Source organism: Eurosta solidaginis, chromosome 1 (assembly GCF_040869045.1).
Source record: "Eurosta solidaginis isolate ZX-2024a chromosome 1, ASM4086904v1, whole genome shotgun sequence".
In the NCBI taxonomy this organism is placed as follows: domain Eukaryota; kingdom Metazoa; phylum Arthropoda; class Insecta; order Diptera; family Tephritidae; genus Eurosta; species Eurosta solidaginis.
The window spans coordinates 380,540,399-380,566,147 of NC_090319.1; the positions used below are offsets into that span (position 1 = coordinate 380,540,399).

The 25,749-nt window shown below is 37.8% G+C and overlaps 3 protein-coding genes across 4 annotated transcripts; all 3 read left to right on the forward strand.

Moving 5' to 3' along the window:
- Positions 1 to 3,323: 3,323 nt before the first annotated feature.
- On the forward strand, positions 3,324 to 6,682 carry LOC137252374 (uncharacterized). Its single transcript, XM_067788002.1, has 2 exons — positions 3,324 to 4,044; positions 4,112 to 6,682. Exon 2 carries the CDS (start codon positions 4,652 to 4,654, stop codon positions 6,680 to 6,682), a length of 2,031 nt encoding a protein of 676 aa, XP_067644103.1. The 5' UTR covers positions 3,324 to 4,044; positions 4,112 to 4,651.
- Positions 6,683 to 9,953: 3,271 nt separating this feature from the next.
- Positions 9,954 to 12,268, forward strand: LOC137238352 (kelch domain-containing protein 4). The gene is made up of 4 exons (XM_067763219.1): positions 9,954 to 10,424; positions 10,482 to 10,787; positions 11,021 to 11,441; positions 11,509 to 12,268. The coding sequence occupies exons 1-4, from the start codon at positions 10,311 to 10,313 to the stop codon at positions 12,228 to 12,230; spliced, it is 1,563 nt and encodes a 520-aa protein (XP_067619320.1). The 5' UTR covers positions 9,954 to 10,310; the 3' UTR covers positions 12,231 to 12,268.
- Positions 12,269 to 16,697: 4,429 nt separating this feature from the next.
- ATPsynE (ATP synthase, subunit E) lies at positions 16,698 to 17,540 on the forward strand. 2 transcript variants are annotated; one of them, XM_067763224.1, is made up of 2 exons: positions 16,698 to 16,857; positions 16,980 to 17,540. In XM_067763224.1, the coding sequence occupies exon 2, from the start codon at positions 17,022 to 17,024 to the stop codon at positions 17,265 to 17,267; it is 246 nt and encodes an 81-aa protein (XP_067619325.1). In that variant the 5' UTR covers positions 16,698 to 16,857; positions 16,980 to 17,021; the 3' UTR covers positions 17,268 to 17,540. The 2 variants fall into 2 exon arrangements, with proteins under 2 accessions (XP_067619325.1, XP_067619326.1); XM_067763225.1 differs by having other exon boundaries at positions 16,703 to 16,857; positions 16,960 to 17,540.
- The last annotated feature ends 8,209 nt before the right edge of the window (positions 17,541 to 25,749 follow it).

Genomic DNA, 25,749 nt, shown 5'->3' on the forward strand with positions numbered 1-25,749 from the left:
CGATTCCAAGATTGACCACAAATTTTCAATGGCATTTAAGGCGAGAGATTGTGGAAGTGGGTTCTTGAGGTGTGGACAGTTCTATATTACCCATGCCTGCACAACACCGGCACAATCCTGGATATGTGTTAAGGGTATTTGTCTTGGTTATTGCGAAATCGATGACGTACACCTAATATAACGACAATTTGCAACAAATTGTCTTCTCGTAAGGTTAAATAAAAAATTGTGTCCATTGTACCATCAAAGAAAGTTATTTTGCCAAATCCAGAAGCAGCCAAGTAGGCCCAAACCCATCATACTTCCACCACCATACCATACAGTTGCCTTCAAAATTTTATTTTTGAGCTTTGAAATTGTTTAATACAGCACGTATCATCTCTGAATCAATATTTTTATATATTATGCTTATATGGCATGATTAAAGTGAGGTATAAAGCAAATATAGAGCTCAAAAATAAAAAAATTGAAGGCACCTGTATGGTATGGCGGTGGAAATGTGATGGGTTTGGGCCTACTTGGCTGCCTCTGGAGTTGGCAAAATAACTTTCTTTGATGGTACAATGGACAAAAATTTTTATTTAACTTCACGAGAAGACAATTTGTTGCAAATTGTCCCTAATTTAGGTGTACGGGATCGATTTCGCAATAACCAAGACAAATACCCTTAACACATATCCAGGATTGTGCCTGGATTGTGCAGGCATGGGTAATATGGAACTGTTCACACCTCATGAATCCACTTCCACAATCTTTTGCCTTAAATGCCATTGAAAATTTGTGGTCAATTTTGGAATCGGCTAAACGGCAAAAACAGATTAGTAAGATTAGCGATTTAAAAACTACTCTTGTCAAAGAAATGCATAAATGATATGGTGCAACGAAATACAAAAATAAAAGAAAATTTCAAAATGGGCGTAGCTCCGCCCTTTTTCATTTAATTTGTCTAGAATACTTTTAATGCCATAAGTCGAACAAAAATTTACCAACCCTTGTGAAATTTGGTAGGGGCACAGATTCTATGACGATAACTGTTTTCTGTGAAAATTGGCGAAATCGGTTGAAGCCACGCCCAGTTTTTATACACAGTCCACCGGTCCTTCCGCTCGGCCGTTAACACGATAACTTGAGCAAAAATCGATATATCTTTACTAAACTTAGTTCACGTACTTATCTGAACTCACTTTATCTTGGTATGATAAAAATGGCCGAAATCCGACTATGACCACGCCCACTTTTTCGATATGGAAAATTACGAAATATGAAAAAAAAATGCCATAATTCTATACCAAATACGAAAAAAGGTATGAAACATGGTAATTGGATTGGTTTATTGACGCAAAATATAACTTTAGAAAAAACTTTGTTAAATGGGTGTGACACCTATTAAGTAGGAGAATGAAAAATTTCTGCAGGGAGAAATCAAAAGCCCTTGCAATCTTGGCAGGAATACTGTTCGTGGTATTATAAAAAAAAAATAAAAATAGATGTAAGGCGCGATAACCTCCGAAGAGATCTAAGGCCGAGCTTCTTTTCCAATTTGCGTCGTGCTCCTCTTGATTTTTCCCTACAAATTGGCCGGACGGACCTACATGTTTTATGCCGACTCCGAACGGCATTTGCAAGGCAGATGAGTTTTCACTGAGAGCTTTTCATGGCAGAAATACAATCGGAGCGCTTGCCAGACACTGCCGAGGGGCGACCCCGCTTAGAAAAATTTTCTTCTAATTGAAAAATCTTATTTCTAAAATTTTGATGTTGGTTTGCCCGGGAGTTGAACCCAGGGCATACGGTGTGATAGGCGGAGCACGCTACCATCACACCACGGTGGCCGTGGTATTACATATATAAATAAATTAGCGGTAGCCCACAAGAGATTTTCTGGGTCACCCTGGTCCACATTTTGGTCGATATCTCGAAATGTCTTCACATATACACCTAGTTGAAGTTGGCGATTTTCATGTGGTTGTTGTAATGGTGGCTACCCACAAAAAAAATTGTGAACATAAGTGTTTTGCGCGGATATAGTTTTGGTCTCCAAACCGGTGATGGACCCACCCAGGGTAATTTTTGATAAGCGCGGCCGAAGGCCGCCAATGCAGAAGGTGTTCTGCGCAAAAATACCATGGATCCCACCCGGTTTCGGAAGAACCCGTGGGTCATTTTTCAGTTTTTCATTAATATCTTTTGAACTACTTACAATTTTTCTATTCCGGTTTCGGATTATTAATACTGATGTCAATACGCGTCGTTTCACACCTCTCTCGATATTTTTGGACGCGTATTAGCAGTGTCATGCTGTCGTATAGAATTACCCCACTTCCTTTTAAAATACTCTTTAATACCTTCCATTTGATACCCATGTCATACAAACACATTCGAGGATTACCCTAGGTAATAGTTAATTATATAACTAGATTTCCAAAATAAATTTTTCCAATCGCTAATCGTTAGTTATGAACAAATTTTAGAGATGCGGAATTTTTTCAGAGTGTAATCTCTAGTAAGTAAGTAAGTAATCTCTAGTTGGAAGCGCAAAATATAATATAAACGTGAAAGTTTGACAGATATAATCTAGTGTAATCTTTGGTATCGCTATCCGATAGGTGTGCCATAGTGTACAAGTACAAGTGTGTTGACTTCTTTCTGACAGGCACTCGCTTAAGTGAGCCAACGGGAAAATCTGGGTTGCCATTGTTGTTTCGGTTGAAAACGGCCAATTATGGTTCTGTGCAGAGACGTAAAAGATTTAACAGGGTTTATGTAGTCACAAAAGTGTTGCTCCTGTTCCAAACATTTTAATTTTAGATCATGGCGAAAAGTGTTCAGTTCAGAGTTATTTAATTTCATTAAAAGTTTATTTTATTACTGAGGGTTACTCCTTTAAGTGTAAAAAGCAGAGAAAACATAGAGTTTTTCTAATTATTGTGAAAAATTTCTTTATTTGAATTTCTGTACCCAAGTTTACTATATTTGTGTAACACAGGAATCTGGAGGTCAATTCCTTAACTATGAAAAACTGAAAAATGTACACTTATTGAAAACTCATTTGCACACACAATTAACACTTTGAATTTAGTTGTGTTTTTATGCACAAAATTTTGAAACTAAAAACAAAATTTTCATTTGTCAGAAAAAATAAAGAAAAAACGGCCTAATGTCAAAAAACCCTATCGAAATACAAACTGTCTTGTTTGTTTTTAATGAACTACTTTGTATTTTTCTTGTATTTCGTGGGTTTTTATATTATACCTTTATATTAAGTCACATTCATGTTGGTCCCCTTATTTTCATACGAATTTTTGACCCACGGAAAAGTATTTTTCGGTAACCTCCCGTTGAGCTAGACACTTGATACTTAGAGCATAGTTCAGATCTGGGAGAAATTACAATGCAAGTGAAAAAAAATCCGATAGGTGGCGCACGGGTCGAGATATACAGAAAGTTTATTTTAAAATGGAAATTTTACCATCGAATTTTAACTAACTTCTCGGTGATCCAGAGTGTGTGAGCGTACCCTAACTTGCCAAATTAACCAAAATAGGATTGAGCACCATGCAGCAACAACACGTAAAACGGAGCGGGGATAGAGTTCTCATCGCAGATAAATGCACCTCTCTTAATAACATGCTATATGTGTGTGCTTATGTACAAATACTTTGGATAATCATTAGCTCATTTTGCACAGCTAGCGGAGATGGTTGAAAAACAGTAAAAATCAGTCGTCATTCTACAGTAGGCAAATAAATGAGTTTACTCTGTACCAAATTTAATAAATTTAATAAACCAACCATTGGACTTCAAACTTGTTGTTGTTTTATCTTTGCGAGTTGCGCACAAACATTTTGGTGCCCCGGGTGAGGCATTTTACAAACATATCATCATACGTTTGACATTGGCTTTCGCGAAGGGCATTGAAGCCATAATCCATTCCATAACAACAGGGTTGGGTGTTTTACCTGGAAACAACAATAGTGATACATCGAGAACAAATTGGCGTCTTTTACGTGCTGAACTCGTTGACTTTCAAGTGACCGCTGTGAGGTAAGTGTGTGCTTATTGTTGCTTGAGTGCTTGAGGGTTTCTGTTTTTTCTAAAAATGGGGAACGAGATGTCACCAGAAGAAGTTTCTGCTATGCAGCTGGACCTGCAACGCCAAGTCGAAAGTGCCCTCAAAAACTTTAAAAAGGATCCCGAATCGAGAAAAACCATTACGTACTTTGAAATTAGAATTGCCACCTTGACTGAGTGCTACCACAAATTCAAGAATAATCACGTAAAACTTCTTCGATCGGACCTCGATACTGAGCATGATTATTATGCCAATGAATTCGCCACTAATTTTGAGGAGCTCTATGTATCGGCTCAAAGTGACATAGTTGAAGCATTCAAAACCAAATACCCCACTACATTGATGCCTACTGCGGAACAATCCAAATCGAATAACCAACAGATTGCACGCAACGATACAATAGCACCGGCCGTTCGATTACCAAAGTTAACAGTCCCAAGCTTTAGTGGTTCCTACACGGACTGGCCTGCATTCCACGTTGCATACCTCCGCTTGATTCATAATAACATTCAAATCGCTAGCATAGAAAAGTTCAATTATCTCCGACTTGCTTGACCTATTGGTTTTGATGACGACATTATGAAGTTTCCGTTGACAAATGATAACTACAACCTTACATGGGAAACTCTGCTGGGTCGTTACAACAATCCCCGAGTTTTGTTTACACATTGTATGCAACTGTTTTATTCCCAACCCATCGTGGCCAAGGAAGATTCGACTAAGTTAAAGCATTTAATCGACACGTCCGGGTCGTGTTTTAGTACACTACGCAATTTAAAGGTCGATGTCGATGCCTGCGATCAAGTCTTTGTACACTTTCTTATTAGTAAACTATCCATGGAAACCCATCAATTTTGGGAACAGGAATTGGGGAATTCCAAAGAGATTCCAACATTCAAAAGGTTTTGCGATTTTATTGAGGTTCGCTATCGGACGCTCGAATCCCTTGAGCTAAAATCAAATAATAGTGATTCAAAATCGGCGGCGCAGCAAAGGTTGAGTTCACCTTCACAACCAACTCAAAGATTAAAATTTCGTCGTGATTCAAGGGTTAACCACATTTCTAGCTCTATTGATAGCAAAGGCATTAGTTGCATCTTGTGTAAAGAAAGTCATATAACTCGACGTTGTCACAAATTTCTAGCCATGGATTGTTTTGCACGCAAAACTATCGTTGACACCAACAGGCTTTGCATCAATTGCCTTAGTTCCACACACTTGGTTTCCACATGTCCAAGCAATCGGAACTGCCAACAATGTGGCAAACGAGCCCACACATTATTGCATTTTCCTCAAACCATAAACAATCCATCATCTTTTTCACATACTGCAGCAACGTCGTCTACCACGCCATCACATAGGCGTACTATTAGTACCAATAATATTGGCTCCGAAATCGGTCCACTACTGTTCAACGCAATCAAGTTCACTTCTAAAACAAATGTACTTTTACCCACAGCAGTGGTTAAGGTTACCCGTCACGACAGCTCAACAGTTTTATTGCGCACGTTAATCGAGCAAGGCTCCACCGGAGCTCTAGTCAGTGAGCGAGCTGCAGACACCCTTAAATTGGAAGGCTGGCCCACCAAAACTAGCATAAAACTAACAAATGGTCAGCAAACATCTGGAAGATATATCACACAATTTACAATAAAATCACGAATTGCTGCAAACTTCCAGCTAGACGTCACAGCTTCAGTCGTTAAAAACGTTACGGAGAATTTACCAGTTACAACCATATCATATCATGATTGGCCTCACTTACGTGATCTCAAATTGGCAGACCCGGAATTTTATCGATCACTACCTGTTGATTTACTTATTGGTTCAGACCTTTTTTCGGATTTGATAATGGAAGAACTACGAAAGGGCCGCAGCGACGAGCCCATCGCCCATCAAACAGCATTTGGTTGGACTATATCGGGTAAGGCGATATCAATTTCAACCCCTTATAAATACAGCAGTACAACAAACTGTTCGCACATTTGCTTGGAAGATTTGGATGTGCTTGTGAAGAAGTTCTACGCACTTGAAAGTATTCCAACTGAAGAACAACATACTCCAGAAGAGATATGGTGTCAAGAATACTATTGCAGGACTACAATTCGTCAGGCAAACGGAAAATACTTGGTACGCTTACCATTGAAAACGCATTTTGACTCGAATTTGACGTTAGGCAAGACTCGGCAAAATGCACTTAATCGTTTTTATTTACTCGAGCGTAAGTTTAACAATAACATCAAGGTCCAAGACCAATACACTGCAACAATTAAAGAATATTTCGACCTCAATCAAATAACGCCTGTTCAGACTAACGAAGAACAACATTTGCAACTTTACAACAATCAACCATCTTACTCGTGTTGTACATTGCCCCATCACGCCATGATGAAGGAAGATAGTTTGACAACAAAGTGTCGGGTTGTTTTTGATGCGTCAGCCAGGTCTTCTAGTGGGAAATCATTAAACAACATTCTGTGTAGTGGGCCTCGCCTTTTGAATGAACTACCAGCTGTTTTATTGAACTGGCGTCTGCATGTTTATGTAATTACGGCCGATATTGAAAAAATGTTTCGTTGTATAGATACGCAGGAAGAAGATTCTGAATAGCAACGAATATTTTGGCGCAATGCAGATGGTGAAGTTACTGAATATAAGTTAACAACAGTAACTTTCGGTACCGCTTCAGCACCATACTTGGCAAACGAAACTTAGCACATAGTTTGCGAGTCGATGGCACTACAATTCGTGGAAAACAGAATGCCGCCAGGTGGCAGACGAACCGAGATAAACGAAAATCCCTGAAGAAACGCAAGGAATTTTGCGATCGATTTTTAGGTAACTTCCCTGTCAGCTAGAGACTTGGAACTTGGGCGTGAGTCAGAATCCGGTGGCAATGCAATATTTGATCAAAAAAATTTCGCTAGATGGCGCATGGATCGGGATGTTAAGAAAATTAGTTTTGATTTGGGAATCTTTCAATCCATTTTTAACTAACTTCCCGGTGACCTAGAGACTTGAAACTTGGCACACAGTTCGAGGCTTTGTTACAATACAATCTACAGATTTCAAAATTTCACTAGGTAGCGCGCTAAGTGAGATAACTACAAATCCATGCAAAACGAGGGGAATCTTGCAATCGATTTTATAGTAACTTCCCGGTGAGCTGGAGATAAAGTAGTGTCATATAGGAGTTTGATTTGTTTGCACTTACAGCACCATTTTATTTGCAGGAGACTTTCACAGCTACAAAAATTAAGGCGGATTTACATAGACGCTTTGGCTGTGTTGCATTCATTACCCTGCAAAAATTGTTGGATTACGTGTTCCATTTTCTTCATGTTGGAGTACTCTAACAATACTCCTTTGCAATGCGTTTGCGGAACACCATCAGCCGATCATTGCTCGTTTTTTAACGACCGTGTTCACGACACGATGATGATCGAACAGAGTTTCCAAAAGTAAAATATTGCATACAAATTACTGATAATAAAATTTTACTATGGCAACTCTGATAAAATGCAACCGCGCACTGGTTTTATGTATACATACTATAGTATAGAGAAATATTAGTTTCTTTATTCACGCAAATGCTAAACAACATAAGAATATTCGTAGTAAAAAATATAAAAGTTATATTGCCCCTCTTCATTTACTTTCATTTTAAATTAAATTCACTCCGATAATTCTTTCCGACACAATTTCTCTTTAGTACTTTGGCATATGATCCTCTGTGGATGCTCCATGGAGTACTACAGTGAAAGTACTTTAGAAAGTACTCTCACTTATGTACTCTATGGAATACTCACAAACAAAGCGAGAGTGGGATCACCTACTCCTCTCCTAGGACATCGCAATGTTAATTGGAGCACATTTTTTGTATGAATACAGATTAGTTTTGGAACACTCCTATATTCCCAAAGGACTATTCCTTACATTATTTATGGAGTACTCGCGTTTTTTGAAGGGTAATTCATTTGTCGGGCGAAGTATCGAAAAATTTACATAAATGCTTTGGTTGCGTGCCTACGCTTTGACAACGCCGTACGAAAAATAATGAAGCGCCGTACGGTATCATTGCTTTGAAGCGACCAAAGCGTTTATATAATTTTGCCCTTATGCATTTGTGTAAACAGCCTTAGAAATGAAAATATTCCATGTTACACGTCTGGCGCTTTGTATTTCGACTTTAATTTAAATAAATTTTGCTTTCCGTATGTTTCCGCATTGTTGCAGGCCACAAATCTTCTAGTATTCTTACTTCCGCGGAAATATATGCAACTATTTCATCTGTAAATAATACAAAGTTTTGTTAAACTATTAAATGCAACTCAGCTGGAAGTACTCTTGCGTACGAAAAATGCAACTCTAGACCTGAGATTTGCATCAGGTGAGCGAGGAGGTTTGTAGTTTTGACGTTTATCGCTTAATTGACACACTTGTATAGGTACACTATGAGGTAGTGGTGGGTAATGACACTATTTTTTGAGTGTTAACACAGTAGCACAGGCACACTTTGTAGTGTTAACACATTGTGTTGACACAATTGTGTTATAACTGATTATCGAAAGTCGATATGTGTTAGCACAATATCAGAGCACAGTACTGTGTTACTTACCTCTAACGCCACGTTTAGAAAAGTAAATCATGGCAACATTTATCTTCTTTCGTACTCCCATGTTTAGTGAATCTACGTTATATAACCACAACTTTTGCTTAAATAGAACATTTTCAACTTAGAGTATACATTTTGTTCCCACATCTTTTAAACGTAATACACAGGCAAGATTACTAGTACAAACAAAACAGGCACAATGGACTATGTATGTATGAATGTGCACTTACGATCATTGTAAATTGTACCAAGTAGCGCAACTAACAGCTGATCGGTGAAAATTCGCACATTCACACGCACAGTTCTCGACTCAGTTTCAAAAAAAAAACTTTAGATTATTTAATTCAAATTTTAAAGTGAAATAACCCTTACAAATTTATGTATACAGAATATATATGGCGTGTTTGTTGTTATTAAAACAATACTTTTATTTATATTAAAGCTTTTATCATTTTTTTTAACTTTGAAAAAACTCCGAACACCATTCCTTCATTATATGACATTCGACTGCCTAGTCCACTGCCTTCCACTCTATTCGCAACATAACCTCTACTTAAGCTGCCAAACTATATAGTAAACAATGCTTACGATCTGAGTGTCATTCTCTGTGCTATAGAAACAGCTTTGTGCCATCGAGTGTGCCACTGTGTTATAATTTAATCGATAAGTGTGCGTGTGCGTGCCGCACATTACTGAGTGTTAACACAGCGCAGTGCTGTGTTACTCAGCCTTACTATGAGGTGAGCAACCGGTGTTTGTGGATTAAGTAAGTCATAGATGAATGGATTTGCTACTCTTTGTTTCGAGAGAGCGCTGTCAAAATGCACATTTTTTATAACATTTATCAATGATGCCACCCCAAACAAGAATTAATAGATCTGAAAATGGGGATTTTTGACATAAATTTCGGCGATTATAGTTTCAATCATCTAATAAAATAATAGTTGTAAAATATTTATTTCTTTAAACTTATTTTACAATAATACGACTAGTTAGAGTTAAATATAAACAAATCTAAGTAAAATTTACATTTCAATTAAATTACTTAGTCAAATATTGTAACGCATTTAACTCGCAGTGAAAACCATATATTCTTTTGAAATTTCAGTAAATCGGACCTATGATATAACAGTTAACATTATCTAATGGATAGGGCTTATCCTACATGTCTGGCGTTCCAGGTTCTGTGATCAAAATGGACTGGTTGCATCGGGAGTTCATATTTACAAAACCTCTTTTTAGTGATAACTTTTGAATGGGAAATAATATTTACCCCCCGCCTTCGAACTAATAATATATAGACTAAATTAAGTATTTTTATCCTTTTTCCCATAATTTTTGAACGCTATTCTACAGTTTTAGGTCAAACTAAAGTTTACCGAAATTTTTGGGCCGTTTTTCGTTTTGACTGGCACATTTTTTGTTCTGGCACCCGCTTCAGCTGGCGCGAGGGATTTATCTGTGATTGTTGCCAGCAACAACTAGAAGACAAATCCCTCGTGAGAGCGAAAATATGAGAGCGTAACCAAAAGATTCGTATCAATCTAATCAAAGAAGTAAGTTCTTATCAATTTAATAAAAATTAAATTAAATTGCACCCAAAGAACTTTTGCTACTTCAAATATGGGGAAAAATGACAAAAATAAAAAGAAAGGCAAAGGTGCTGAAAAGACTGCTATGAAAACAGACAAAAAATTGGCTGCCAAGCAAAAGCGAATGCTGGAAAAATTAGGCGAGGTATTTAGAAATAACGAAGAGTTGAAATAACCATTTATGTACAAACTATTTATGTAGACAGATATAGCAGAATTTGTAGCTCAATTAGAAGCTGAAGAAGCACGTCGTAAAACGGTCACGGAAGAAGTTTGCGCACCGCCAACGCCCCGTTCTAATTTCACATTTGTCGCATATCCTGAAAAAGAGGAGCTCATACTATTTGGTGGCGAATTCTATAATGGACAACGTGTTTGCATTTACAACGACTTGTTTATCTACAATATACCCAAAAAATTATGGAGGCAAGTGAAATCTCCAGCTGGACCAGCTCCACGTAGTGGGCATCAAATGGTAGCAGTCGCTACTGATGGTGGACAATTATGGGTAGGAAAATGTTACGGTAAAAGTCTAGAACAGGGGTCGATTGCTAATACGCGGCAAATAATAATGATGTTAAGATTATTAATACTAATTTCAGGGCTCGTGTTAGCAGTCGAACCCTGTTCTACACTATTGCCAATGTTTATTTTACTTATTTTGTACCAAAATCACTCTCGTGTAAATCAGTTGTACGAAATTAAGGTTTCTAATCATCAAAATCATTTTTTCGTTTAAAGATTTTCGGTGGTGAGCATGCCAGTCCGTCCCAGATGCAGTTCTTCCATTATAAAGATCTATGGGTAATGCGTATGAAAACACGAACATGGGAGAAAATCAACGCGCCGAATGCACCAAGTGCACGTAGTGGACACAGAATGGTGGTTAACAAGAAACGTATTTATGTATTTGGCGGCTTTCATGATAACAACCAGACTTATCGGTATTTTAATGATATACACATATTTTCCATGGAATCATATGATTGGTTGAAGATTAATGTTAGTGACGCCATTATACCTGCACCACGATCTGGTTGTTGCATGGCGGTTTGTCCTGATGGAAAAGTGCTTGTTTGGGGCGGTTACTCAAAAGCAGCAATTAAAAAGGATGCAGATCGCGGTGTAGTACATACGGATATGTTTAGTCTTGTGCCTGATAGTAAGTGGAAAGTAGTTATAAGTATAAAATATATGTTGTATTACCATTTATTGTTGGCTCTTTGCAGAAGCTAATCCAAATGAAAAATTCAAATGGATAATAGTTAAACCAGGAGGTTACAAACCATTACCGCGTAGTAGTGTAAGCTGTACAATGGCCCCTAATGGTAAAGCTTATTGCTTTGGCGGTGTTATGGACATCGATGAAGATGAGGAAGATATCAAAGGTCAATTTGGCGAAGACCTATTAGCATTAGATCTAACAAGCCTAACATGGCGTTTATTAGAAATAACGAAAAAAGAAAACAAAGTGGAAAAGAAAGACGAAACTGCCGTGCAAGACATTAAAATGGAAACAGCATCAAGCTCAACTAAAACGGTTCACACGGATGGTGTATTTACTGTAACAGTTGGTGGTGCACCTACTGGTAGCGGGGGCAACACATCTTTCTCAAAAGTGCCTAGTTTGTTTCCCAATAGGCGTCCAAAAAATGTACCATCACCTCGCATGAATTCTGGTCTATGTGTTTGCAAAGGCACCCTATACGTATATGGCGGTTTATATGAAGAAGACAATAAGCAATATACTTTCAATGATTTCTATGCACTGGATTTGCATAGGTTAAATGAGTGGGAAGTTATAATTCCCAACAATATGGACGCGCATGAATGGATTGAAAGTGAAAGTAGCAATTCTGACGAAAGTGGAAGCGGCAACAGCACGACAAGTGATAGCGAAAGTGATAATGATGAGGCCGTTGATGATGATGAAGGCATGGACACTAATTAAGATGAGCAATTAATTGCAATTAAACAAACGAAAACATATGTTGTTGTTGTTGTTGTTGTTGTTGTTGTAGCAATGTTTCGCCTCACCTAATAGCTGTGACCGATCACAAATTGTCATCAAAGTCCTGTTGTTGTTGTTGTAGCGATTAGGCTACTCCCCGAAGGCCTTGGGGAGTGCTATCGATGTGATGGTCCTTTGTCGGATACAGATCCGATACGCTCCGGTAACACAGCACCATTAAGGCGCCGGCCCGACCATCTCGGGAACGATTTACATGGCCACACTGAACCTTCACGCCATCCCTCCCTCCCCACCCCCAAGTTCCATGAGGAGCTTGGGGTCGCCAGAGCCTCGTCTGTTAGTGAAACGGGATTCGCCGCTCGAAGGTGAGGTTGACAATTGGGTTGGAGAAGCTATATGTTGCGCTACACAACCCCTTGAATCCCTCATCAATGTCCTCTAATGGGAGTCCAAGGAAACTTGCTGTTTCGACAGGCGTGTACCATAATGAAAGGGGTGTTAGAGGCGTTGGTTCCATATTACAATTAAAGAGATGGTTGGTGTCATGTGGGGACACATTGCAAGCAGGGCATACATTTTGTATGTCGTGGTTGATTCTGGATAGATAAGAGTTTAGCCTGTTACAAGATCCAGAACGAAGTTGAGCTTGTGTTTTTTTTGCTTCATACGGAGTTCTCAGGTGCCGTATTTCCTCATAATGCTTACGGAGGTGACTCCTTAAGCCCCTGGGCGGTGTTGGCTCATCAATCAAATGTCTGTTGGGATGCCCAGGTTTCTGGGTATTCAACTGGAACTGTTTGGTTAGCATCTCATTTCTCTCCCTGATGGGGAGTATTATCGCCTCATTATGTAGATGGTGTTCTGAGGACATAAGAAGACAGCCCGTGGCGGCTCTTAGAGCAGTATTTTGGCAGGTCTGTAGCTTCTTCCAGTGAGTAGTTTTTAGGCTTGTCGACCATATAGGGGAAGTGTAGCATTCAATCGGCTGTCCAATTGCTTTGTATGTGGTAATGAGCGTTTCTTTGTCTTTTCCCCAAGTACTGCCAGCAAGGGATTTGAGGATTTTATTACGACAGTATGACAGTCGGTAGCGTAGTGCTATAGACGTGGATGTTCAAAATGGTCGACATTTGTGACGTCCATGTTGTATATAAGGTCGCGGAGGATTTTGTCGGTGATAATGCCAGGTTTCGCGAGGCGAAAAAACTGGAGAGATCAGGGAGGTAGCCGTTTATTCTGTTGCAGAACTCAGCGATCTGTGGGCCTGGGCCTGTGGCCATTATTGTACAGTCATCGGCGTAGGAATCGATAGTGACTCCTTCTGGTGGCGGAGGTAGCTTAGATATGTAGAAATTAAACAAAAGTGGGGATAGGACACCACCCTGTGGCACCCGTTGTTTAATCCTTCTTGGTTTTGATGTTTCGTTTCTAAATTACACAGATGCCTGCCAACCACCCAGATAATTTGCGGTCCACCTTTTAAGACATGGGGGAAGGGTATACCCTTCCAGTTCTTGCAGTAACATGCCGCGTTTGACCGTATCAAAAGCTTTTGATAGGTCTAGCGCAACGAGTACTCTGTATGGTGGGGGTTTTGATTTAAACCGCAATTTATCTGGGTGTTAGTGGCATTTACCGCGGTGGTGGTGTAATGGAGTTTTCTGCAGCCATGCTGATGACAGCTTAGCTGCAAATTTGCTTTGAAGTAGGGGAGCAAAATCATTGCAACGGTTAATCATTACCATTAGTAATCATTATTTAACAGGGCTGATTTCAATACGCATTATACTCAGATGTAACTGAAATATGTGTCTCTGTTTCACCTCTACACTAATTCTATGTATCACCTCTTAAAATGGCGCGTGTCCACAATTCATCGCAACTGATTCAGCTATATGTTATACACTATGCCATCAAGAGGGTTGTGTCTCCGCTTTTCGGTACACCATGTGCTGTAGCTAGTTATTTAACCACTGCAGCTAGATCATTGTAAATTTTACCAAGTAGCGCAACTAACAGCTGATCGGTGAAAATTCGCACATTCACACGCACAGTTCTCGACTCAGTTTCAAAACAAAACTTTAGATTATTTAATTCTAATTTTCAAGTGAGATAATACTTACAAAAATATGTATACAGAATATATATGGCATTTTTGTTGTTATTAAAACAATATTTTTATTTATATTAAAGCTTTTGTCATTTTTTTTTTAACTTTGAAAAATCTCCGAACACCATTCCTTCATTATATGACATTCGACTGCCTAGTCCACTGCCTTCCACTCAATTCGCAACATAACCTCTACTTAAGCTGCCAAACTATATAGTAAACAATGAGCTAGATGGATCTCCTAAGCATTCACCCCTATTCTGCATTTCAACTTGGATTGGAATTTTTTCGATTTGGCAATTTTGGTATTCTGTGTTCCAATCTCTTTCGATCCAACTTCGAATCGTTCAATTTTGTGTATTCTGCATTTCGATCGTAGTTCCGTTTTTCTAAGTTGCAAATTAGTTGGCGGAAAAATATTTTTTTTTTATTTTTTTATTAATTTATAACAGAATTTTAACAAAAATGTAAGTAAACCTTGTTAAGAAACGTAAAAGGATTGATGATGACTGTTTTTTATATGTTTCCAGGTCAAAAACAACATGTCGATGTCGCACATTGGGGACGAACTTACACACAAATATTAACCGATTTTGATAATTTTTGTACAGAAATTTTTGTAATTGAATTCTGAAGAGACTTACATCGCCTGATTTTTAAAATTAATTAGAAAATAAAAAAATAAAACAATTTTGCAAAACGTATGTCAATTAGCAATACCTACTGTCTCTTAAAGTGTTTATCATTCTCTTAAGTGTTGAGCAAAAATTGTATGTCACGAAAATGATACATAAATACGTATTATAATATAAAGTTCTGCAAATAATAGGATATTTTGCAACAAATTGTTTAATAAACAAATTAATTTGAAGAATCAAGCGATGTGAGTCTCTTCAGAATTCAATTACGAAAATTTCTGTGTAAACATTGTTGCAATCGGTTGATTTTTCGCACCTGTAAGTGGTTTTGAATGAAATTAGTGCTTATCCCCAATGTGTGTCGAAGTCCTTGGACGTATTTTCCCCGCAAAAGTATCTAACACATACTTGAAAGGATCCTTATTAAGTCGAAAGTTTTTGTTAACCTAAATAAGAAAATAAGATATTAAACTTTATCACTTTTAAGTTAATTTTCTTACAATTCGGCACTCATATCAAATGGATTACACAAATCTCGCAATATTTGCCTTTCCATTCTCGCCTGTCCATTTTCGTTTGCGTTAGACAACTATAATTTGTGCCTGTTCGTTGGGTCCAGTTATATTTTATTTTATTATTTTATTTTATTTATTTATTATTACGGTCTTTAAGACCTAGTTTAGGTTAAAATAAGAAATTAAACATAAATACTCATGTCACATTTAGTGACGTACAATATAAAAACAATTTTTCTTTGAACTTACTAATATTTTCACAGTCTTTCAAATCAGAAGGTAACTCATTATACATTTTATACCCTAAATATTCAAGAGACCTTTTGGCGAACTCAGTTCTTATTCTAGGCAGTCTTATATTATTGCAATTTCTTGTTCCATAATTGTGGATTTCATGATTATAATGTATTTTACTACTCAGGTAATTCGGTAACATTCCTAACCTAAGTTGGTGTATAAATTTCAATGTGAAATAACTAACTGACTGTTTAATACTAAGCCAGTTTAATCTATTGAGCATTACAATTTTTGGCGTTCTTGGAGGACATGCCAAAGCAAGCTGCCGGAGTAGAGGAAAGTGAAGCGAAAACGTAAACAATCCTTGCGGAAAGAATAAGTAAATCTTTATAAAGTATTTTAGGCCAGTGTAATGAAATTAGCATCCATAAAATTCAGAAAATGTCAACTATATTCATGCAGGAATCCGTTTTAACAAAACTTGGTGGCCGCGGCAGGGAATTGGCCAAAAGAACGACAAAAACACACAATTATGAAAGCACTTCATTCAAAAAATATAACCCTGCGGCAATATATTCTATTGCTTTTGTTTGTACAAAATGGCTTTGATAATAAAATATAAACGTTTTTCCGTGTTTTTTACAAATTTTCCTCAATTTATTTTGTTCCAGTGTTCACACATTCCGTACAGACAGCTGATTTCGAAAAATCATTTGCTCTTCCTCTTTTCGTTACGATTCCGTCGTAATGCAGAATACCCAACTTCGAATTAAGCGGAGCGTAGAACGGGAACGTAATCGTAATGCTGAATAGGGGTGATTATCTAAGCGAGGATAAGCGTTTTTTTGACGCGGAAACGTAAACGTATACGTGTGTAAAAACACATGGTTATTGTCATTAAAAGTTTTGATTATAAACAAAAAATCAGTATGAATTCACAATGGCCAAATCAAATGTCAAATTCTTCTTAGGCTTTGCTTGTAACAAAATTTCGAAGAGAGCTGAATATTTGACAATTCCAATTGTCATTGGTTGTCAAGTTTGAGGTTACGATTTTCCACTGGAACTGTTGGCCCTTGAACAATTTCGCGAGTTGCGTGAGCTTGGTAAATTTTTGTTAATATTTCTACAATTTATATTATTTGGTGCTTTATTTTCAAAGCTAATAGTATTGGCAAAGACTATTAAGCAGTTTATTGGTTAATCAGTCTTTTTCTGTTTCTTTTAGAATTTCTTGTTATCCATACACAACTTACATAACACTACAACAATGTCGCAGTCTCCTGTACGTGTTTCGCCTTTAATCAAATTTGGCCGCTGGTCTTTGCTACTTGTCGGCATTGGCTATGGCGCTTTCCATCAAAACAGATTATCCAAGAAGGAAGAAAAAGTACGCGCAATCGAAGCGCAACAAAAAATAGTCCGTGATGCGAAATTGGCTGAAGAGAAGAAACGGGCAGCAGAGGCAGAAGCTCGAGCCTTAGCGGAATTATCAAAGCCAACAGTGAAAAATTAGACAACTGAATTCCGTAGGATTTATATTTTCGATTAAGTTCACCCCGATCGCAGTGACGTTAATGCAATAAAGCCAAGAACTAACTGAATTGCAATAACATATATTGTTTGAGCATTTCCATACTTCAGAAATTTGGGAAACGGAAGTGTGTGTCCCCAGTGCAGAATCTGTGCTTTGTTTATATTAGTTTTTGTGGTATTAAGTAACCATGTAATGAAGAGCTGTAGAAAAAATTTGCTTTTAAATTATAAAAGTCTTTTGAATATCGATCAATCATAAGTGGCACCCATTAATATGCAGAGGTATCTTCTAAATCTCAATTAATTTGAACTTCTGTGGTGAAAATTTATTTTAGATAAAACTCTCACAATTTAATACGCACAGGTATTAGTATAATGTTTGTTGGACACATCCAAATCCATTACATCTCATCTAACTCCATCACGTTTAGTTTGAAGCTCCTTTTCTTGAATACCTACATTAGGTCCTATAAATGGTTTGAACAGTGGTGCCTCTGCAGCATATACTTCAACTGGTGCTGCTGTGTGATACTCAGCCCAATCACGCAATCCATCGCAGACTGTTTTTTCGGGATTCCTAATATTCGAATTCGTTACATTGCTACGACGGATTGCGTGATTGGGCTGTTATACTCGGTTGAGCAGAGCTGTTGTTGTTGTTGTTGTTGTAGCGATACGGTTGCTCCCCGAAGGTTTAGGGAGTGATCGATGTGATGGTCCTTTGCCGTTTACAGATCCGGTACGCTCCGGTAACACAGCATCATTAAGGAGCTGGCCCGACCATCTCGGGAACGATTTATATGGCCACATTAAACCTTCAGGCCAATCCGGTATTTTAGTCGCCTCTTACGACAGGCATACCTACCGCGGGTATATTCTAACCCCCTGACCCGCTGGGTTAGAAAGTCTGAAATTACAGAAGGGTTGGAGAAACTGATTGAAATTTGAGCAATTATATAATTGAGCAGAGCTCACAGAGTATATTAACTTTGATTGGATAACGGTTGGTTGTACATGTATAAAGGAATCGAGATAGATAGAGACTTCCAGAACACCCACCCCAGCGGGTTAGGGGATCAGAATATACCCGCGGTAGGTATGCCTGTCGTAAGAGGCGACAAAAATACCAGATTCAAGGGGCTGTGTAGCGCAACCTTTCAGGTTGCCAGCGCAATATATAGCTTCTCCAAACCCAATTGTCAACCTCACCTATCCGCGGCGAATCCTGTTTCACTAACAGCCGAGGCTCTGGCGACCCCAAGCTCCTTATGGAACTTGGGGGTAGGGAGGGAGGGAATGGCCTGAAGGTTTAATGTGACCACATAAATCGTTCCCGAGATGGTCGGGCTAGCACCTTAATGGTGCTATGGTACCGGAGGGTACCGGATTTGTATCCGGCAAAGGACCATCACATCGATAACACTCCCCAAAGCCTTCGGGGAGCAACCTTATTGCTACAACAACAACAACAACATAGAGACTTCCATATATCAAAATCATCAGGATCGAAAAAAAAAATTGATTGAGCCATGACCGGCTGTCCGTCCGCCCGTTAACACGATAACTTGAGTAAATTTTGAGGTATCTTGATGAAATTTAGTATGTAGGTTCCTGAGCACTCATCTCAGATTGCTATTTAAAATGAAAGATATCGGACTATAACCACGCCCACTTTTTCGATAACGAAAATTTCGAAAAACCGAAAAAGTGCGATAATTCATTACCAAAGACGGATAAACCGATGGAACTTGGTGGGTGAGTTGAACTTATGACGCATAATAGAAAATTAGTAAAATTTTGGACAATGGGCGTGACACCGCCCACTTTTAAAAGAAGGTAATTAAAAATTTTTGCAAGCTGTAATTTGGCAGTCGTTGAAGATATCATGATGAAATTTGGCAGGAACGTTACTCCTATTACTATATGTGAGCTTAATAAAAATTAGCAAAATCGGAGAACGACCACGCCCACTTTTGAAAAAAAAAATTTTAAGTCAAATTTTAACAAAAAATTTAATATCTTTACAGTATATAAGTAAATTATGTCAACATTCAACTCCAGTAATGATATGGTGCTCAAAATACAAAAATAAAAGCAAAATTTCAAAATGGGTGTGGCTCCGCCCTTTTTCATTTAATTTGTCTAGGATACTTGTAATGCAATAAGTCTCACAAAAATTCACCAATCCTTGTGAAATTTTGTAGAGGCTTAGATTCTAGGACGATAACTTATTTCTGTGAAAAAGGGCGAAATCGGTTGAAGCCACGCCCAGTTTTTATACACAGTCGACCGTCTGTCCTTCCGCTCGGCCGTTAACACGATAACTTGAGCAAAAATCGATATATCTTTACTAAACTCAGTTCACGTACAAATATGAACTCACTTTGTATTGGTATAAAAAATGGCCGAAATCCGACTATGACCACGCCCATTTTTTTGATATAGAAAATTACGAAAAATGAAAAAAAATTCCATAATTCTCTACCAAATACGAAAAAAGGGATGAAACATGGTAATTGGATTGGTTAATTGACGCAAAATATAACTTTAGAAAAAAACTTTGTAAAATGGGTGTGACACCTACCATATTAAGTAGAAGAAAATGAAAAAGTTCTGCAGGGCGAAATAAAATACCCTTGAAATCTTCGCAGGAATACTGTTCGTGGTATTTCATATATAAATAAATTAGCGGTATCCAACAGATGATGTTCTGGGTCACCCTGGTCCACATTTTGGTCGATATCTGGAAAACGCCTTCACATATACAACTACCACCACTCCCTTTTAAAACCCCCATTAATACCTTTAATTTGATACCCATATCGTACAAACCAATTCTTTAGTCACCCCTGGTCCACCTTTATGGCGATATCTCGAAAAGGCGTCCACTTATAGAACTAAGGCCCTCGCCCTTTTAAAATACTCATTACCACCTTTCATTTGATACCCATAACGTACAAACAAATTCTAGAGTCACCCCTGGTCCACCTTTATGGCGACATCTCGAAACCTATAGAACTAAGGCCCTCTCCCTTTTAAAATACTCATTAACACCTTTCATTTGATACCCATATTGTACAAACAAATTCTAGGGTCACCCCTGGTCCACCTTTATGGCGATATCTCGAAACGGCGTCCACCTATGGAACTAAGGATTACTCCCTCTTAAAATACTCATTAACACCTTTCATTTGATACCCATATCGTACAAACGCATTATAGAGTCACCCCTGGCCCACCTTTATGGCGATATCTCGAAAAGGCGACCACCTATACAACAACCACCACCCCCTTTTAAAACCCTCATTAATAACTTTAATTTGATACCAATATCGTACAAACACATTCTAGGGTCACCCCTGGTCCACCTTATGGCGATATCTGGAAAACGCCTTCACATATACAACTACCACCACTCCCTTTTAAAACCCCCATTAATACCGTTAATTTGATACCCATATCGTACAAACCAATTCTTGAGTCACCCTGGTCCACCTTTATGGCGATATCTCGAAAAGGCGTCCACCTATAGAACTAAGGCCCTCGCCCTTTTAAAATACTCATTACCACCTTTCATTTGATACCCATAACGTACAAACAAATTCTAGTCACCCCTGGTCCTTTATGGCGACATCTCGAAACCTATAGAACTAAGGCCCACTCCCTTTTAAAATACTCATTAACACCTTTCATTTGATACCCATATCGTACAAACAAATTCTAGAGTCAGCCCTGGTCAACCTTTATGGCGATATACCTAAATGGCGTCCACCTATAGAACTATGGTCCACTCCCTCTTAAAATACTCATTAACCCCTTTCATTTGATACACATGTCATACAAACACATTCCAGTGTTACCCTCGGTTGATTTTCCTACATGGTTATTTTCCCTTATGTCACCATAGCTCTCAACTGAGTATGTAATGTTGGATTACACCCGAACTTAGCCTTCCTTACTTGTTTTAAATATTTTTCGCGTTTCGTAAATTTTCTCCGCTGACAAGAACTTGGCGTAGAAAATTTGAAATAAGCGTCAAAAGTTTACGTTCCGAGTGAATTCAGTGAAGCCAATGTACGAATTTCGAATTTACTTATTACTTTCGGAGACGTTCGGAAACACGGTCGAATTGTATGATAGCAATTTCGTAACTTTCCCGAAAAAGCAGTCTACGATGGATTGCGTGATTGGACTGACTGTCTCTGGCTTAAAAAAAAGGTCAGTCGTTCGTGCCTCGACATAGCAGGACCAAAATGGGAAATACCAAGGGTCAAGGCTTAACCGTACATATCACAGAGATAACCGATTTTATGAACACCCTCGCTTCCCACGTTAGCCCGTTCTATGTACCAGAACAACTTGGAACTTGTTTTCCCGTCGAAAGACGCATTTCAACCCCATTCAAATTGTTGTACCCCTTCGACCCATGGAAAACCAACCCCAGCTATGGGGCTTAGAATATACCCGTGCCAGGTATGCTTTTCGTAAGAGGCGTCTAAAATACCAAATTTATTTAAGCGGTTGTGTAGCGCAACCCTTTCAAGGTGTTGCCAGCGCAAAATATAGCTTGGTAAAAGTCTAGTTGAGGGGTCGACTGCTAATACGTTACCAAAAATATCGAGAGAGGTATCAAACGACGCGTCTTGACATCAGTATTAATAATCCGAAGGCGGAAAAAAAATTTTAACTCGTTCAAAAGATATTAACGAAAAACTGAAAAAATACTCGCGGCTACCTCCGAAACCAGGGGTGGTATCTATAGTATTTTTGCGCAGAACACCTTTCTGTGTTAGCGGCCTTCGGCAGCGCTTATAAAAAATTACCCTGGGTGGGTCCAACACCGGTTTGGAGACTAAACCTATATCCGCACAAAACACTTATGTTCACAATTTTTTTTTGTTTGTACAACAACATTACAACAACCACATACATGAAAATCGCCAACTACTACTGCAAATATCTCCGGACAGAGATACAATTTTTCTTTTCCCCCTTCATATTATTGTTTTCGAGATTAATACGTATCTTATGACACTTCTCAATACTTTTTGACGCGTATTAGCAGTCGACCCCTCAAGTAGACTTTTACTATATAGCTTCTCCGACCCAAGTGTTGACTTCACCTACCCGTGGCGAATCCTATTACTTTAACAGTCGAGGCTTTGACGACTCCAAGTTCCTAAAATAATGCTTATTACCGGAACGTACCGGATCTGCATCCAGCAAAGGACCATAAATATCGATAACACTCCCCAAGGCCTTAGGGGCGTGTCCTTATCGCTAAAGCAGCAACAACATCTGCCAAATAAGATCATTCATTATTCATTATTATTGGCGCTTAACAGCCTAGGGGATTTTTAGCGGGCGATAAAAGTCCCGCTGGCCACTACTTTTTTGCTATATCTGAAGTTATGGCCTAGAAGGTTTCATGTGAAGTTATGGCCTAGAAGGTTCATTGGGCCAATGTCTTAATGGTGCATTGTTACCGGAACGTACTGGATCTATATCCGGCAAAGAACCATCAACATCGATAACACTACCCACAACCTTCAGGGTGTGTCTTTATCGTTAATCCAACAACGGCTTTTATTCATGATGGAATTATAGAAGGTGGCGCATTGCGCATGTACACATTATTTTAAATGTAATTTTTACGTAATTTTCCTTTAGCTCTTGTTTTTTCTCTCTTTCTTTCATTCGCTGAAGAAGTCAAGTGTGACGTAGATGCCCAGAACGAAGCAATTTTGAACTCGTGAATGAACAATCTTATGATTGTGAGTTGTGGGTTTTATGTTACGTTCATATATGTAATATTTCTATATTGCTACAAAAAGCTAGGTACATTCCCAAACATCAGAGTGCCGATATATTGCTGTTTAAACATTTTTGTTTTTGTATTCAATAATGGAATGTACCTAAATTTAAATTTTTTCTTTTCACACTTATGCTGCTACAATCACAAACATTTTATGGGCTGTCTTGTTTTGATTTCGAATTCAAAACACATTGCGAGCATTTTCAATGAGAAATATTAGGAGTATTACATATATGGTTACGTTGATGTTTTCGAAAAGCTCAAATAGCTCATCACTAAAGAGCCAATTAATGGTGACTTATAACCATAAAACCATAACCGAAGAGGATAAATACAATAAGAGCCGTCACTCGTTATTTTTTTGGCATTTACTCGATGTATACTGAGAGGTAGTCGCTACTTTTCTTTAGGCGAGATGGTTATAAATTTCTTCTATACATTTTCGTGGGGTATTTGTGTTTATTTTTCGACTGTATTTAATTAATTTATTTAATTCTCTTTCCAAAAATCACAGTTGCACAAGGGGCATACACGGCATGGACAAATGCGAGACAATTAAAAATTTCCCTCTCAGAAAACATTCGGCATCAATTTTTTTCAAATTCCAGCGAGATACTCGCCACAAAATAACGAGTGACGGCTCTTATTGTATTTATCCTCTTTGCCATAACCAGATAAAACAGCTGATCGAACCTATCTTATGGAAATCAATGTAATCGATTAATGGTGCCATACCATAACGCAAACTCGATTACATTGATTTGCATTAGGTAGGTGTGATCAGCTGTTTTATCTGGTTATGGCTTTATAGTTATAAGTCACCCTTTATTCGCCCTATAGCCTAAAAATATTTGAGTTGTGAATTTAATAACTTTTTGTAGATTTTAATCATTGTTTTGGATACGTTATGACTAAGAGACTTATTTTTTGTGCGTATGATTGTAATTTTTGCGTTTTTTTCATTTTTATGAAATTTTGACGATTTTTAGGTTAAGGCACCATTAATCGATCACATTGTATATGGTTATTGATATTGGTATGGTTACGACTATACTATGGCGTTAGGGTTAAAGGGTCAATTAATGGTGATTTATAACCATAACCAGATAAAACAGCTGATCGAACCTACCTTATGGAAATCAATGTAATCGATTAATGGTGCCATACCATAACGCTAACGCCACAGCCATACCATAGCCAACCAATTGGTTTTTGGTTTTTCGCCATATCCATAACCTAAAAATATTTCAGTTGGTGAATTTCAGGCATGCTTAACCAACGAACCGATATCATTTCGTTACGATAATTAACGTTAATAAACGAAACAAAGTCATTTCGTTTCGTTTATTAACGTTAAAAACGTCAAATTAACGAAATGATTTCGTTTCGTTTTCTGCCATATCAAAACGGAATCAAATCGTTTATGTTCATTATTAATTTCAAACTATGCTGGCAAAGCTGATTGATGGCGGAGTCATTAAAGGTGAAAGCAATAGCCAAGCTGATTGCAACTTTTCTCATGAATTTTGACAGTACGAACATTTCTCAGAGTGTTTTTGACATTACCACCAACGAATTACACAAACAAATTATATGGAGTTTGTGTGTGTATGTGCGCTCGTTGTTACCACCTTACGGCTTCACCATGGCTATATCATTGCCAGCACAATTCAAACATAAAGTATCACGTTTTTGTTAACGATTTTAACGTTAACGAAAGCTTTTCGTTTCGGTTAAAAACGAGATACAATTTATCTTGATAATTTCTTTATCGATAATATTTCGAAGTGTTTCAACGGAAACGGTGGAAATTTTTTGATAAACGATTAGCTTAACGTTAAGGTGCATCCCTGGTGAATTTATTAACTTTTTGTATATTTTATTTATTGTTTTGGATACGTTTTGACTAAGAGACTTATTTTTTGTGGTATATGTTTGTAATTTTTTTGCGTTTTCTTAATTTTTTGAAATTTTCACGATTTTTAGGTTAAGGCACCATTAATCGATCACATTGGGAAGTTTAATTTGGCCTTAAAGAAGTTTAATTAGCCCATTGTACCATGGTTCACCCTTAAAAAATTTAGCACTAAAGTACTGGGGGTCAATTCCGTAACTGTGAAAAACTAAAAATGTACACACATTGAAAACTCATTTGCACACACAATTTACACTTTAAATTTTCATGCGATTCTGTAAATTTTTGTGTACATTGTTTTGCTGAGTGAGCGCTGAATGTAAAAGTCTTATGTCAGTGAGAAAATATTCATTAAACGCCATGAAAACAAAAAAGTTATTCTGCAATAGTGCGTATGAGTTTTGAATGTCAGAATAGTGTACCCTGGCTGCCAAGAAAACTCACGAAGTTTTTATCAGTGGGTTTTTTTGCTCACAGTTTTGCTTTACAAAATCAGAATTTCAAAGTTTACACAATTTCTTGTGTGCACTTTAACCCTTCTGTTACATTCCGGTCATTTCATGACCTTTTTTTGTTGAATTTTATCATATCTGCTAATATTAACAACATTTCACAATTTCCTTTCATGACTTTGTGTACTGACATAAATCCAATAGAAAAAGCATAAAAGAAATGATTTTGATTTAATAAACAGGTGGTAACATCAAAACTTACTTGCGCGCACCTTCACGT